The sequence below is a fragment of the Mus caroli genome, chromosome 5 (assembly GCF_900094665.2).
Source record: "Mus caroli chromosome 5, CAROLI_EIJ_v1.1, whole genome shotgun sequence".
Classification (NCBI taxonomy): domain Eukaryota; kingdom Metazoa; phylum Chordata; class Mammalia; order Rodentia; family Muridae; genus Mus; species Mus caroli.
In genome coordinates, this window is record NC_034574.1 from 18,190,681 (window position 1) to 18,208,432 (window position 17,752).

The window sequence follows — 17,752 nt, forward strand, 5'->3', positions numbered from 1 at the left end:
TCTTCTTCTTCTTCTTCTTCTTCTTCTTCTTCTTCTTCTTCTTCTTCTTCTTCTTCTTCTTCTTCTTCTTCTTCTTCTTCTTCTTCTTCTTCCTCCTCTATTCTGTCTCTGGACTATCCAGTCTCTGATTCCTGGCTGTCCAGGAAATGTCAGGACTGGGCTCCCTTTCACGGCATGGGTCTCAAGCTGGAACATTTATTAGTTAGCTATGCCCATAATTTCTGTGCTACCTTTATCCTAGCACATCTTGTAGGCACAAATTATACGTCAAAGGTTTTGTGGGTGGCTTGGTGCCCCAATCCCTCCACTGGAAGTCTTGCCTGCCTACAGGACATAGCCTGTTCAGACTGGGTCCCCCCCCCATTGCTAGGAGTCTTAGCTAGGGTCACCTTCATAGATTCCTGGGAGTTTCCATTGACCTGGATTTCTAGTTTATCCCAGAGATGCCTCACAATTCCAGTTGTCTCTCCCAATATTCTCTCTCCATCTTCCTCACACAGGATCCCTCCTGTTCCCACCCCCCAGCACCTCCCTCAGTCCACCAGCAATGTCTATTCTATTTCCCCTTCACAGTGAGATTCATGCATCCCCTCTTGAGCCCTCCTCCTACTTAGCTTCTCTGGGTCTGTGAATTGTAGCAAGGTTATTCTTTACTTTACAGCTAATAGCCACTTATGAGTACATATCATGTTCGTGTTTCTGGGTCTGGCTTACCTCACTCTGGATGAAAGTACTCTCATCCATTTGCCTGCAAGTTTTATAATGTCATACTTTTTAACAGCTGAGTAACATTCCATTGTATAAATATACCACATTTTCTTTATCCAGTTTTTGGTTAAGGGACATCTAGGTTTTTTCCAGTTTCTGACATTTTGAATAAGGCTTCTATGAACAAAGTTGAGCACTGTCCTTGTAGTAGGCTAGAGTATCCATTGGGTATATGCCCTGGAGTGGTATAGCTGGGCCTTGAGGTAGATCCATCCCCCCATCTCTGGGGAACTGTCATATTCCTTTCCATAGTGGCTGTACAGTTTTCAGTCTCACCAGTTTGCAATCCCACCAGCAGTGGAGGAGCGTTTCCCTTGCTCCTCACCAGCATGAGCTGTTCCTTGTGGTTTTGATCTTTGCCTTTGTGAGATGCGATCTCAGTGTCATTTTGATTTGCATTTCCCTGATGATGATGTTGAACAACAGATCTTTAAGTGCTCAGTCATTTCAGAGTCCTCTGTTGAGAATTCTCTGTTTAAATCTGTACTCCATTTTAAAAATGAATTATGAGTTCACTGATGTCTAGTTTCTTGAGTTCTTTATATATTTTGGATATCAGCCCTTTGTCAAATATGAAGTGGTGGAGATTTTTCCCTGGTGGATATCTGTAGGCTACCATTTTGTCCTTTGACAATGTCCTTTGCCTTACAAAAGCTTTTCAGTTACATGAGGTTTCTTTTACTAATTGTCTTATTATTAAATGTATATATCCACATATGATGTGACAGAACACATAAGCAACCCCAAAAATTCTACCAGGGAACTTTTACAGCTGATTAAACATGGTCAGTAAAGTGGCCAGATACAAAATTGACTAAAAGAAGAATCAGTAGTCCTCCTATACAAATGATAAACAAGCTGAGAAATGAATTTGTCAATGTTCTTTATGTTTCTATTTTGTGAAATAATTTAAGGAATATTGGTACTAGCTCCTCTTAAAAGTCTGGTAGATTCTTCACTAAAATCATTTGCCCTTGGGCTTTATTTGATTGGGAGACCTTTAATGACGGCTTCTGTTTCCTTGGGGGCTATAAGTCTATTTAAATTGTTTATGTGATCTTGATTTAACTCTGATAAGTACTATCTATTGAGAAACTTGTTCATTTCTTTTAGGTTTTCCAATTTTGTGGTGTACTGGTTTTTGAAGTATGACCTAATGATTCTTTGGATTTCCTCCATGTATGTTGTTATGGCCCCTTTCTCATCTCTGATTTTATTAATTTGGATATTATCTCTCTGCCTTTTAGGCAATTTGGATAAGAGTTTGTTTATCTTGTTGATTTTCTCAAAGAACCAGCTCTTTGTTTCATTGAATTTTTGTTTTGTTCTCTCTATTTCTAATTTATTGATTTCCATCTGGAGTTTGAGTATGTCTACTCCACTTGAGCATGTTCTTTCTGTTCTACAACTTTCCTGTTTGCTGCTACATTGCTAGCAAGAGATCTCTCTAATTTCTTTATGAAGGCACTTTCATCCTAGCACTGCTTTAATTGTGTTCCATAAGTATGGGTATGCTGTGCTTTCATTTTCATTGAATTCTAGAAGTCTTTCATTTCTTTATTTCTCCTTTACCCAGTGTCTATTCAGTAGGTAGTTGTTCAGTTTCCATGAGTTTGTAGGCTTTCTGCTGTTTCTGTTGTCATTGAAGTCCCGCTTTAATCCAAGGTGGTCTGAAAAGATACAGGTGCTTATTTCAGTTTCCTTGTATCTGTCAAGGCTTGCTTTGTGACCGAATATATAGTCAATGTTATTCCATGAGGTGCTGAGAGAAAGGTATATTCTTTTGTGTTTGGGTGAAGTGTTCTGTAGATATCTGTTAGGTCCATTTGAGTCATTACATCTGTTAGTTCCATTATTTTTCTGTTTAGTTTCTGTCTGGATGACCTGTCCATTGGAGAGAGTGGGGTTTTTGAAGTCTTCCACTATTAATTAATGTGTGGGGTTTGATGTGTGGTTTAAGTCTTAGTAATGTTTCTTTGATGTATGTGGGTACTCTTGTATTTGGAGCACAAATGTTCAGAATTGAAATGTCGTCTTGGTGGATTTTTCCTTTGATGAGTATGAAGTGTTCTTCCTCATATCTTTTTATTTATTTTGGTTTGAAGCCTATTTATATATATACTAGAATGGCTACACCAGCTTGCTTCTTGGGTTCATTTGCTTGAGAAAAAAAAATCTTGTTTTCAGCCCTTTACTCTGAGGTAATATCTTTGATGTTGATGTGTGTTTTTATACACAGCAGAATGATGGATCCTGTTTTCACATCCATTCTATTAGCCTGCCTTTTTGTTGGGGGATTGAGTCCATTGATGTTGAGAGATATTTATGATCAATTGTTAATTCCTGTTATTTTGATATTAATGGTGGTGGTGTGGGGGTGTGGGGGTGTGTTTCCCTTTTTTTGTTTTTGCTAGTGTGTAATTATTTATTTACTGTGTTTTCTTGGGTGTAGTTAACCTCCTTGGGTTGGATTTTTCCTTCTAGTCTCTTTTGTAGGGCTGGATTTGTAGATAAATATTATTTACATTTGGTTTTGTTGTGGAATATCTTGTTTTCTTCATCTATGGTGATTGAAAGTTTTGCTGAGTACAGCAGTTTGGGCTGGTATCTGTGATCTCTTAGTGTATGCAAGACCCTTCTACTTTCTAAAGTCTCTAATAAGAACTCAGGTATAGTTCTAATAGGTCTGCTTTATATGTTACGTGGCCTTTTCTGCTTGCATCTTTTGACATTTTTTTCTTCCTTCTGCACACTTAGTGTTTTGATTATTATGTAACAGGAAGGGCTTTCTTTTCCAGTCCAATCTTTTTGGTGTTCTGTATGCTTCTTGTATGCTTATATGCACCTCTTTATTTAGGTTAGGAAAAAGTTTCTTGTACGACATTGTTGAGAATCTTTTCTGGGCCTTTGAACCAGAATCTTCTCATTCTTCTATTTCTATCATTCTTAGGCTTGGTCTTTTCATAGTGTCCCAGATTTCCTGCATTTTTGTGTTAGGAACTTTTAGATTTAACATCTTCTCCTGTCATATCTTCCACATCTGAGATTCTTTATCTCTTCGTCTTTGTTGGTGATGCTTTTGTCTGTCATTCCTGTTGACTTGCCTAGAGTTTCCATCGACAAGATTTCCTCCATTTGTGTTTTCTTTTTTGCTTCTATTTTTATTTTCAGGTCTTAAACGGTTTCATTCATTTCTTCCATCTGTTTGTTTAAATTTTCCTGGATTTCTTTAAGGGATTTATTTGTTTCCTCTTTAAAGGCCTCTATTATCTTTATAAGATTGGCTTTAAGGTTATTTTCTTGTGCTTCAGCTGTGTTGAAATATCCAGGACTTACTGCAGCAGAATAGCTGTTCTCTGGTGGTGCCATATTACCTATTTGTTGATAGTGTTCTTATACTAGCCTCTAGTCATCTGGATTTAGAGTTATTATAGGTTGAGGTGCTGATTTCTGAGTTTGTTAGATGGATTTTTTTCCTTTTGTTTCTGTTTCCTCTCTGGTCTTCTAGCCTGAGTGGCCTGGGGTTCTCACAATGAATGAGTCTTCAGGTCCAATAGGTTGTCTCCACTGGGGTGTTTGTGGCCTATGTGATCTCTGGAGTTTTGAGTGCCAACATTGCCTCTGGCATTCCAAGCACCTGTGTGTCCTCTGGAGTTCTGAGTAGCTGCCTGGTCTCTGGGGTTCCTAGTGTAGCATGGGCTCCAGTAAAACAGAAGTCTTATGCTGGAGTTGTGGGCTGGAATATCACATCCAATTTTTAATAGCACTGATTCTAGAGTTTTTTGAGATTTTTTTAATCATAAATTTTCTATTGTATTCTGGGCTAAGTAAAGATAAGCATTCTTTAGGGAAAAACAAATTAAAACTGAGTTTTAGTTCCATCACATGCTTGTCAGAATGACTATGATAAAAAAGAAACCACAGATACTAGTTAAGGTGTAGAAGAGAGGGAATATTTCTATACTACTTATGAGAATGTAAACTGTAAGGAAATCAAGGAAAGCTTCAACAACAACAAAAACAACTAAAAATAGAATTTCCATATTGCACAGCTGTTCCACTCCTGGACTTATACCCACAGGACTCTAAGACAACACACAACAGAGATACTCCAGTGTTCATTGCTACACTACCCAACAGCTCCAAAATGAAGCCATGTTGGGAACCTCTCCAGCATCATAAGTACCAAGGTGGGACACCAAGTTGAACAAAGGTCAAAGACGAATGCTCTATGGCCTTGTACTCTCTTACTATTCTGGGGTCCAGACGCTCATGGCCTCTGGAAACTTAACTCTCACTTACTGTTCTGTGCTGATAAGTGTTGGTTTCTTACTCTGTAACTCTCATACTATTTGTACTTTAATAGGCACTAGTTGGGCTGGAGAGATGGCTTAGCTGTTAAGAGCTGGCTGCTCTCCCAGAGATCCTGAGTTCAATTCCCAGCAACCTCATGGTGGCTCAAAACCATCTGTAATGGGATCTGATGCCCTCTTCTGGTGTGTCTGAAGACAGCTACAATGTACTCATAAAATAAATTTAAAATGTAACCCATTATAAAACTCAGAAAAAAGTAGAAGTCATTAAAACTACCAAACAAAACAAACAAAAAAAACCCCCAAAACACTGGTTTCTTACTTTGTATCTCTGTTGCTTAAGGACCTCTGGCTGGCCAGGCAAGAGGCTTAGACTTGTTAACTCTTCATGAACCAGGAAGAAAAGAGAAGAAAAGAAAGAAAATCTTTTATATAGGCAATACATACAGACATGCATGCACTCATGCACATACACACACACCACATATTCTGTTCGAGCCTGACCACCTCTCTCATCAACTCTGTAAGTGTTCATACATACTTACATACATACATATACAGGGAGAGAGAGAGAGAGAGAGAGAGAGAGAGAGAGAGAGAGAGAGAGAGAGAAACAGACATATACATATATCAGGCTGAACCTCAAATGCTACACACATATATTTGGATGAATAGGGCAGAGTCCCCCAAGCCATCACTTTATTCCTTTTCTCTGGATATTTTATACCTTCTTAGACAAAAGTTCTTTAGAAAATTACCTCATAGATAAAATGTTACACAAAAGGGGAGTTATAAAAGGATGTTGATAGTTAAGTTTAAAGCAGTGTTTCATTCCATAAGCTCATTATAAGTTCAAAGCAATAGTTTCACAAGGCCTTGCTTTATCATAGTACACACTTCATCCTTGGATCTTACCAAGAACGAATGTTTTTCCTTGATCACAAATTTGTCCCAAGTCTACTTCTTTTTTTTTTTTTTAGTGTAATTGTGAAAGCTCGCTGTATTTCTTATTATGCAGTCTTACTTACTATTATGAGGAGTGGACACATTTCATTCTTGATTTAACTTTATTATACTTTCTGGCAAAACAACTAAAACCATCTCTTAAAACTTTCTTCCTAAAATTATGTGAATCAAATCAGAAGTTAATAATGACAGCATTAATTCATAAAAATTCATCTTTATGTGGATCTGCAGGAAATCTGCCCAATAGGATGGGCTAACTCCTAGGAATCATTAGACTATGTAATAGTGGTAGAAAAGGGCATATGAGCTGCAAGAAGAAATCCTGAGATGAAGTCTCTTGGGACCTTACCTCTCAGAGCTTACCCACCATAGGCCATGCAAAAATGGTGGGCTGCCTCCAGGAAAATTACCTGCTAGCCTTAGCCTCTCCTAGATGGCTCCTAACAGAGCCAACCTAAATGTCCATCAACAGATGAATGCATAAAGAAAATGTGCTATATACACAAGGGATTTTGTTTCCAATGTTAAAAAAAAAAAAGAAACATGGATGTTAAAGGAGAATGGACAGAATTGAAAATCACGTTATATGAAATAAGCCAAACTTTTGAAAGACAAATACCACATAGTCTCTCTCATATATAAAATCTGGATTTACATTTTTTATATTTCTATTTTATTTTATTTCTCCAAAGAGAAGAGGAGGCAGAAGAAGAGAGGGAGGTGGTGGCAGCAGCTAGGCACTGAATAAAACTACCAGATGCACAAGTTCGAAATATCAATATACATTGTCCAGGGGATATAATTAAAAAAAAATAGTGTGGAGAAAGGACCAAAGTGTGTGTGTGTGTGTGTGTGTGTGTGTGTGTGTGTGTTCTGTCGTACTTGCAGGGAAAGGGTATGTATGTGTCACACTTGCAGAGGGTGTGTGTGTGTCATACTTCATACTTGCACGGGGGTAAGAATAAGATGAAAGTGGGTATGTATGACAAGAACACTCAGGCCAGAGGAGTAGAATGGACAGTAGAGAAATGATAGAAATCAGTAGCCTCACTCACATACAGGAAAAAAAGCATAGAGGGAGTTGTGTAAGGCTGGCTAGTCAATGGCAGCAGAGATGGATTCATGAGAACACAATTCAATTAAGATTTGGATTTGGTTTGTGTAACACCCAGTTTGGGTTCGCTTTTATTTATAATTCTGAAAGATGGCCATAAACATGGTAATGTGCTTGTGTATGGTTTAGACCACCAGATAGAACAGGCAAAGGGATTGCAAAGATAGCAAGTGATTGCCTAGTGCTCCGTGATGTAGGCCTAGTGGGGCCCATTAGATCACCAAAAGCTGAAGATTCAACACTCTCACCCTGCCTTGAGCCTGTCCTGTGGGCATCATAGGGAAAGCCTTTTGACCTCCCTATCTAAAAGATGTGGTAACTTCAGGTCAAACTGGACAGTGAACATCAGCGAAATTCACAGATCTTCAACATATCCACCCAGCATGCTAAGGGAAGGCCTAACACATAACTAACCCTGTTGTCTCACTTTGACAGATTCTACAGACAGCCTTAATGGGGATGAGGGAAGAAGAGGAAGAGAGCTTTCTGAGTAAACCCCTTCTTCTGAGCTACTTTGTGAGAAAGGTCACAAGAGAAAATGCATTGCCTGGCATCCAAATCTAATTGTCCATCACATTACAGAACAGTCCACTGAGACCCAGATTGCTCCTTCCCAGTGAAGGTCTCCATGATGGCCAGAAGACCATTTTAGTACTTACTTTGCCTGTGCTGACATCAGGACATCAGGTTCAATGGAAACCAGGAGAAAAAAAAAGTGACAGTGAAAAGGGCGGGAAAAAATAAGATTTTTAAAAAGATGAGGCTGATGAGGTGGGTCAGTGGGTAAAGGCTCTAACCCCAAGCCTGACAGCTTATGCTTTCAGCCCGCAGAACTCACATGGGAAAGAAGAGAACCACCTCCCACAAGCTGCCCTCTGATCTCCACACACATGCCATGGCATGCACAGCCCCATACCCTCACAAACAAATAAATGCTCTCATTTTTAATTTTAAAAAAGGGGGGGTGGGACTTGGGAAAGAAAGATACATTATAGGAGTGTCTGGGGCAGGGTACACTTTTAACCCATTTCTTCAATTCTTAGGTATTTCTTCCATGCCTATCTATACACACTGGGTAAAAGTTAGTGTTAAAAGCAGATAGGAAAAAATCTTCTCGTGTAGACCTAGGATGAGAGAGCACCCCACCATTTTGCTCCCTTGGCTCAGAACATTAGTGGATATGAAGGAAATTAAAGGAATTAATAGTCCCAAAAGTTCTGGAGCAGGAGGTCTCTCAGACCTACCAATTGCTGAAGGTTTTCCTTCCAAAATTGTTATAGGTTCCTGTGCATTTGTCAAATCCTTTATTGGTGTGTTGGTGTTGTTGTTGTTGTTGTTGTTGATGGTGGTGGTGGTGGTGGTGGTGGTGCTGTTGCTGTTGTTGTTGTTGTTTTATTTTGAGAAAGTTTCTCACTATGTGGCCTTGGTTGGCCTGGAACTCACATGTAGACAAAACTGGCCTCACACAGAGATCTGCTTGCCTCTGCCTCCAGAGTATTAAGATTAGAGGATGTGCCACCCTGACAGATACATTTTGGGCGCCTGTTGAATATAAAGCACTTTGCTAGGTTGGGATTTCAAAGATAAATAGCTCATTCTCCCTCCCAGAGTTAAGTCTAATGCCTTCCGTCTTAGAGCATGGTACCTGACCACTAACATCAGCTTCATCTGGGAGATTGTTAGCACTCTGAGGCCTCAAGCCTGCTCCAGATCCACTGAGTCAAATCTGCAGGTTGTACAGGAGACCCAGGTGATTCTCGTGCATACTGAAGTATGAGAATTGCTGACTTAATTGATGGAAAATGATTCCTCTGCTTCTTGCTTTCCTTTATTTGTTCAACAAGTGCTTAAAGCTCAGGCTGGCTTAGAGTCAGGGGATGGGAGCAGAGAAGCCCTTGGTGACAAATGCTAAAGGAAAAAGAGAAAACTTGTGAGATAGTTGCTAATCATAAGGGACTGCAATCCACCTTGCAGAGAGGCAGGGAATCTCAGATCACTCTCAGAAGTGGACATGGTTCCAAACAGAGTGGGAGAAAATGGCAAACCATGTTTAGCCAAAGAAAAAGCAGTTGGGACCGCCCCCTTACTCATTCTCACAACTGGAAGTCATTGGTTGCCCCAGAGAGCCTGGCCTTTTTCATTACTCAACTACTGCCCCCTCCTCACACTCCTAGCTGTCCTGACTGAGGGGGCTTCAGACCCTACTTGTACAACTTGGACATCAACAATTGGCAGAAACCAACCCAGGAGACTTTTCAACATCAGTAAGCACCTAGAAAATACGACGAGTATTGTTTAGGTGGTCTGGACAGTGTGGCTATTGTACTATGTGCTGTTCTCCTGAGCTGCAATTCAAATGACAACTCCAGAAAGGACTTGCAGAGAGCCTCTTGGCAATGGAACATGGGTAACTCAGAGCCCATGACATGTTACAAGGTCAAACCCGACTGAACAAAGATCTGAAGTAGCATTGAATAGCTTATTTATTCAGCCCTGCTCTGTACAAACCTGGGAGAATATGACATCTGTTAAATTACCTCCCTGATGGGAAATATCCATGGTGCATGAAAAAAAATGTTAGCAAAAAAATTTGAAAAGAGCAAAATGTTTTACCCAGCAGTGATAACGGTGTAGCCATACTGAAGCCTCTATAATTCTGCAAACTGCCTTGATAGCTCATACTCTTAAGCCAGAAGGAGTATGACCACAAGAGGACAGGAGATCCTTGCCTTTCATTATCCCCTTCTGCCTATGCCCTTCACAAATCTGTGTGAAGAGCCAGATCTTGCCTGGCTTTCAGGTGGAAATGGCCCACTGTTCATGCCGTGTAAGCCAGGGTAATAACATTTTAATATTACACCCCAAACCAAATGGCTTCCTGGTATGATGTGGAGAGTGTTTATGTTCTGAACCCCAGTGAAACTGATATTTTGGTTATTTTCAGCCTAGTGATCTACAGAACTATCACATGCCCCACAAATGTCATTGCATGGTGGTGTCATACACTAGGAAGAAAAAATACCAGGTATAGCACTGTCTAAGCAATCCAGAAACAAACAAACATCATCTGAAAACCTTATAAAGAGCAGCCTGCAGAGAGAAGGGGGGCCAGGACCAAGAATAGACAAGTAGAACACCTGATATACCAAGTGTGAGGAAGCCCTTCCCTTGACTGACACAGCCAACCCTCCAACTGTGATTCCTTACATTTGAAATGTAGGTACAGAACTCGCTTTGTCCCAGTTGGAACCTAGCTCACTGGCTTCATGACATAATTTTCCCATTCCTTCCTCAGCTCCCCATTGATACCCTAGGTGAGGAGACCCAGTATCCATCAAAGTCAAGAAAGAAAAGAAGAAGAAAACAGATCATTTGGGAGGAAAACTTGAGTGATCAATAGCAAGTTTATAGTGAGGGGTCCAGTCAGAGATTTTACTGAGTGAAAACCACAGGTGTCCCAAGAAAAAGGAGAGCCAAGACTTGTTGAACAGTGCTCTGTCCCAGACAGGACAGAGCCTGCCAGACCAGCATCCTGCCTTGGGATATGGACCCAGATAGTGGGGAGATGGTCACAGCTCTTGTGAGATTAGCCACAGGTGTTCTGTCCCCACTAGAAGGCTCAGGATCTTCACAAAGTGATGGCTGCTCTGTGGGTAGCTCTCTTCTTCCCTAAGTATGAGCATCCTGCTCTGGGGGCTGATCACAAGCCTATCCAACACCCATTTCTCCCAGGGCAGTCCACTGAGATTCAATCTAACTCTGCACACAGCATTAGATGCCATGAGCATAAGGCCAATCTGGGCAGCTTAGAGCTAAAGGAAAGGAAAGGCAAGTGGTCTCTGGTTCATGGTCGATCACAAGTGACTCATAGAAAAGCCTGCTTCTCTAGAGTGGTCGATGTCTTTGAGATCATCAAGGGCATCTCCTCACTCTTCTTCATCACACACAAATAGAGCCCTAAGCACGTCTGTGTGCCATCCCCTCTTCCATGTGCTTCTTTTTACCTTTTGGGGAGAAGGTGAGTTCGAGACAGGGTTTCTCTGTGTAGCCCTGGCTGTCTGGAACTTCCTCTGTAGACCAAACTAGCCTCAAATCCAGAGATCTGCCTGTCTCTGCTTCCCTAGTGCTGGGATTAAAGGTGTACACCACCCAGCTACATTTTATTTTATATGTATGGTTTTTAGTTTTGTTTTTCTCTTGTTTTGTTTTTTGCCTGCATATACATCTGTGCATCACATGCATGCCTGGTGTCCATAGAGACCAGAAGAGAGTATCAGGTGGTTTCAGATGGTTGCCCACTGCCATCGATGTGCAGGGAATCAAACCCTGGTCCTCTGGAAGAGCAACCAGTGTTCTAACTCCTGAGCTATCTCTCCATCCCCTAGCACCCTCTTTCAAACACCTATTTCTATATTGTGCTTCCCATGTTTCCTTTTCTGACATCCTTGGCTACCACTGGAAACCTTGGGCATTCACCTGTGTGAACTTTAAATAGAAAGTTTTTCAAAGTGGGGCATTCAAACCTAGCAGAACCCTGGACCCACAAACCTAACCTTTAGGCTCTGCTCAAGGTAACACACCAGGCCATCCAAGGTTCAGGACCCCCTTCAGCACCGTGTAAGACCCACCATTCCTTGTGTAGTTTTAACACTGTCTAGAGACAGTGTTCCCTCCTGTGGGGTTTCTGCTAGCATGACTCATCTCACAAAATCATTACAGACAAATCATCATTATAACATGAACATATTTCAATTATCCTCTTTGTGTTCTGGGCACATTAAAATAACTAAAATGTCTTGCTGAGGCAAGTTCATTAAGATCATAATGTGCCCGAGATGCTTTAAGTGTGGCAGAAATCAGGGAGGAAAGCCCCGCAGATGATAACACAATCTTTCAGCAGCGTTTCTAGCACTCAGGAACCAGAAGCTCATCTGTGTCCTAAAGTACTGCGCTGCAAAAACAGGGAGCCTGTGGCCTTTTGGCCCAAGCCTGCCACACCACAGCTGGCTAGTCCATGGACCCAAATTCCCACTCTATAGAATATATTTGAACCAAAGTCCATGATGACCATCCCAAGAAAAGGGCTAAGTGAGGGTCTAGTTATGGTAGCACAAGTACAGCCTTCAATTTAACAGAGAAACCATCCACTCCCTGATGTGTCCCAAAGAACAAAGATTCTTAGATACAAAAAGGCCCATTGTTTATATTAACAAATAAATTAAAAAAATCTACAACAGCTGGGTGTGGGGTGAATGTCCAAAATTCCAGAGCTCTGGAAACTGAGGCAAAATGATTATAAGTTTGACACCAGTCTGGGCTATAGAGTGAGACTCAGCCTCAACAACCAACACCTCCCAAGGTGAAAGAAATCATCATCGGCCTGTACGTCTGGAAATAATGAAATAGTGGAGAATGGACTGTGGAGCATGGGATGTAAAGGAATGAAAATACAATGGAATATTGTACAGCCATTAGAATGAAAGTAGAACGGAATATTATACAGCCACTGGAGTCTAGTACTAATTATATAGACTGTTTAATTCATGTTTAAAATGTTAAACAGTGTCATCTGTGCTGTGATTCCAACTCTATTAAGTAAGTGTACATTCACATAAGAAATAGAGAAACCTGGGAAGGAAATGGTTGGTATTTAAAGGCGATTGGATCTGTACATACTCATTTTTTTACACCTGTCACAATGCCGTGCAAAATAAATAAAACAGCAAAAGGAAAATGGTTGAGACGTTTTCTATGCCAGGCCAGATCCCGATGCTTGGGACAGCTCTACGATCTTCCCACTCCCTTAAAGCAGCCACAGTCTCGACTCACATGGATATTTGCAATTTCTGAAGCCCCTGGTTGAGCAGGTGGTACTCTGTCTAATGGGACAGACTGCTCAAAGTCTTTGGGTAATAAATCCACAGCGCCTTTGAACTATTTGTTGGCATGGGAAGCGTATTTAATTTTAAGGTATGGTCTCATGCAGCCAGGGCTAGCCTCAAGCTCCCTATGAACCTACAGATGACCTTGAATTTCTGATCCTCCTCCCTCTACCTTCCAAGTACTAGGGTGACAGGCACCTCATCATTCCTCTGCATGCTAAGCAAACCCTGCATTAAGTTGTAGGCCCCACTGTGGTGTTATTGTCCCATAACTAACACATGAAACTCTTGCTGACAAAAGAAATGATGTGTTTTTTTTTCTTCCCCCAACCCTTTCTCTCTCTCTTCTCTACAGTTCTGTTAAGCCAATATTCTCTAGAATGAGCACAAAACAAGTCAAATAACAGCTAAACAAACAGCTTTGTACATCAGCACCAAGAAGGAAGACGCTTGGGAGAGATCAGAGTCCAGAGACGACTACACACAAAAGTGGAACATCTACTCTTCAAAGCACCTTCTGATTCTAGATCTGCAGAGACTCGAGTCATTTTTCTGAGAGGAGCTATGATTACGGATTAAACACCAGCTCATTGGAAACTGTCATTAGATAAGATCAGATAATACTCATGAAAATCATATTCAGGAAATAGTTTAAGAAAGAAGAATACAAATGTGCTAGAATTCTGTAAAATACATATGTATCGAGGTTTATAAACTGTCCTTTTTAAATCAAACTGAAAACAAAACAAAACAAAAAAAGCTTTAATCTTTCAATGCTATTAAATGAAATAAAAGGGCAGTTAGTTCTAGACTATTCCCATCCCAGTAGCCAAGAGGCCCATGGAGTGTCACGTCTTGAGGAATGCCTCTAATCCTTGATCCCTCATTGCTACTGTCCACTCATGTCACTGTGCAATTAGTTACAACCACATGGTTATTAAGAGACTTAGCCCTTCAAACTTCTTACCCAATGTGTGTTCAGTTTAATCTGTTTGTACGACTTATCACGAAGGAAATGTTTCTGCCATGTGCTATGACTCCATCAAACTGTGAATCACAGGAAGTACATCCAGACATCATAGGTTCCCAAGCAACATAGATTCCCCTGTCATTGACAAAACAGCATCAAGGAGCTCTGAACAATATAGAAAGTTTATTTTCACTTGGATGCTCTCTCATGTAATATATAGGCTACTGTCAAATAAACACTTTTTCTAATTCTCCCTAGTATATGCATAGGAATTTAATATACTTTATAAATAGATATCTAAAATATGAGTTTTCTATTTCTTCATTCTATATGTCACTAGAAATCCACATTCTTTATTTCCTTTACTGACATATACTCATTTTTGTTTTGTTAAAAGAAACTATTCCATTAAATCTACTTCTAAATGATAGTAAGTGGTACTAACAAAATAAGTAAAAACTTAATAGCCTTAGAAGTAAATAACTATATACTTATATGTCAAAGGAACTTGATAGGAATAAGTTACCTTTTGTTTATTAATGTTGATTTTGAAATTTCTCATATTTTTTCCCTTTTGGTTAGCTGGTACTTGAAAGTAGTTACAATTAGCTGTCTTCAAGAATCTTTTCCTTCCAGGGTCCCCCAACCGTTGCCCTTATAACATGTCCTGCCTCAGTCCAACAACAGAGAAATACTTGATATTAAAGTAGTTCTTCATTGTCTGAGTATAAACGCAAGTTGGAGTACATATAAAGGGGGCTCAATGCAAGCCAGCCCATGTTCTAGATTTGAGCAGAAAAAAAACCACACAAATAGAATGCCTGCACTCCCAGGCTCAGGATTGGGCTAAATCAGCATCCCACTCGAGCATCAGCTGGAGGACAACACGAGAATCAGGTTGCCCTCTCTTATGCTCCCATAAGACCGTGTTCTTATTTTTAGCCATGTTGTCACGAAGCAAATGTTTCTGATGGCTAAAAATACATTACAAATACACTCAAATGCTCACGTAACTAGAACCCAGTTCACAGAAAGAAAACTCAGGCTTTCCCAAGCACTAAATTAAGGGAATGATAGCCTCTGTAATTGTAGTCCTGGTCATCCTGGGGGCTGGTCATTGCTTTAGGTACTTGTCCCGAGGCATCCAAAATACCCTACTTACTAAATTTAATTACACACAACTTTTAAAAATATTCACCTTTTATTTAAGGGGAGGCATCTCTATATTTATACTAAAATCAGAAGGTATTAGGTTCCTCTAATCCATATAAATTATGATTCTGTCTGGGTCCTACATCATTAGCAGTAATGTTTCAAAACAATAAAAGGTACTTCCTCTCCACATGCAAATGCTTTTATGTTTTTGCCATAAACTCTGAGTGTAATTTAGCACACCGCAGTGCTATGAAGATGGATCATTGATGATAAACCATTTGTACATAGGTAACACACATGTAAACCACTAAATGTTAAGTATAAGAAATATGTTTTTACCTTTAAAAAAGACTCCTTTTCTCATTTTGTTCTATTATGTCCAAAAGTTGTGTGTAATTTTTTAAGGTCCAGGAAATGTAAAGAAATTTGTTGGAATATCTGAATTTCTGTAAAAAAATAAAAATAAAATTTTGTTACATAAAAAATATATTTGGTGGTGTGGTATACACTCATTTTCCTTTTTTGCCCAGTGATCCAGTGTATTACTTATTTCTCTCACTGCTATGATCAAATACTTGGCAAACAGCAACTTAAGTGAGAAAGATTTTATTTTGGCTTACAGTTTAAGAAGGGCACAGTCACTCCTGGGTAGAAAGCTATGGCGGCTGCTGGTCACATTGTATCCAGTGGAGAGTCAGAGAGCAGGAAGGAAGTGGAAGCACACTGTACAAGCCCACAGCCTGTCCTCATGGCACACTTCCTCTCTCAAATCTCCATCTCCTAAACTTCCCACAAACTTCCAAACGGTGGCAACGGCTGGAGACCAAGCCTTTGAACACACGAGCCTATGAGGAACGTTTCAAATGCAACCCAGCACACCAGGGTGAGTTAGTGGCCTGACTGAAATAACTACCTTCAGAAACTCTGCTTGTATCCCACAGTGCTGCAAATAACAGGCACTGATTAGATATGCAGGAGCCTCGTGTATGATCATCTCCAAGGCCTCCCTCTTCTACCCAAATACAGGCACACCTCCACTGGGTCTACTGAAACTGCCAACTAAGTAAGTAGCTGACCTGCTCCATAGAGCAGCCCACAACTCTGCAAAACTTCACTCAATCGGGGCATATTTTATCTAGTTGGGTTTCAATCCCAGATGCTTGCTTATTATCCTATCCTGTAAAATGCTGAACCTTGAGTTGTTGCTTTTTTTCATCTACAAAATGGTTATAAATAATATCCAGTTACATAGTATTATTGTGAGAATATAAAATGATTCATAATGTTGCACTTGACATGTAAGAGATGATCAACCTATGTTCATTTCCTTCTCTTCCTATTATATATTACATACATGGCGGGGAGCTGGAGAGATGGCTCCGTGGTTAAGAGCATTGACGGCTCTTCCAGAGGATCCAGGTTGGGTTCCCAACACCAACATGGCAGCTCACAGTCATCTGTAATTCCAGTTCCAAGGAACTGACACTTTCTTCTGGCCCCCACAAACACCAGGTGAACAGGCATACATGTAAGCAAAATATCCATATACATAAAATAAAAATAAACAAATCTTAAAACAAAAAAAAAAAAAAAGAAGGAAGGAAGGAAGGAAGGAAGGAAGGAAGGAAGGAGGGTAAAAGGGAAAGAAAGCCAGGTGTGGTGGCATGCATCTCTGAGCCCAGCATTTGGAGGGCAGAAGGTAGGCATGTCTCTATAAGCTTGAGGCCAGTGTGCCTCCATAGGGAATTCAGGCTAACCAGAGCTACATAGTGAGGCCCATACAGAAGTCCCATATATAAGGAGATTAATGAGACCAATTAGGCTGGGACAATAACAGGAAAGCATGGAACAACGGAGCCCTGAATAGCCCGGGTCCTGTCTGTCAAAAGGGCATAAATAGCCAATACTCAACACCAGTCATATGCACCAAGAGCTACTCTAAGCAAAAGAGAAGAGTGACGCCCCCCATAAACAAAGCCCCTATTCTCTCTGGTTTTGCATTCTGGTAGAATTTTAAAAATAAATGACAAATGTTGTCTCAAAGAAATGCCCTGAAAGAATCAAAACAGGGTAGCATGAGAACTCGGCACTGAGAGCTCTGAGGTGAGAACTCTGCACTGAACAAAGAGAAAGAACACCAGGCTGAATCCATATGGTCTAATAGCCCTAAGGCAGGACTAAGCTCAATATGCTAAAGTCAGAGACAGGTGGCAATAGAGGCCTACATAGGCTGAGAAGTAACGAACTCTGCAGCTTGAAGGCTGGGATAGTCCCTGTTATATTTTTAAGTGTGAGTGAAAACTATTGGAGGATCTTAAATGGGAGAATAATGCAAACTATTCTACATTTTCTTAAAGGTTATTCTTGGTTCTACTTCTACACGTGTGAAATAGAAACTCTAAATCCTCCCTTTCACTGGGAGTGTAGCTCAGTACGTAAGGGTACTTGTCCTTCACTGGGAGTGTAGCTCAGTAGGTAAGGGTACTTGCCCTCACTGGGAGTGCAGCTCAGTAGGTAAGGGTACTTGTCATTTCACTGTGAGTGTAGCTCAGTAGGTAAGGGTACTTGTCCTTCACTGGGAGTG

General features: G+C 40.5%; 1 protein-coding gene across 3 annotated transcripts in view; it reads left to right on the top strand.

Annotated features, from left to right (window-relative positions):
* The window catches only part of Lhfpl3 (LHFPL tetraspan subfamily member 3), a 529,915-nt gene extending 514,263 nt beyond the window's left edge, over window positions 1-15,652 (top strand). For all 3 annotated transcript variants that reach the window (XM_021162985.2, XM_029476925.1, XM_021162984.2), the window contains one exon: window positions 13,399-15,652. Coding sequence is in view for 1 of the 3 variants with exons in the window: in XM_021162984.2 (XP_021018643.1) it covers window positions 13,399-13,427 (29 nt within the window). In the remaining 2 variants the exon portion in view is untranslated. The remainder of the gene's footprint in view (window positions 1-13,398) is intronic.
* Window positions 15,653-17,752: the final 2,100 nt, after the last annotated feature.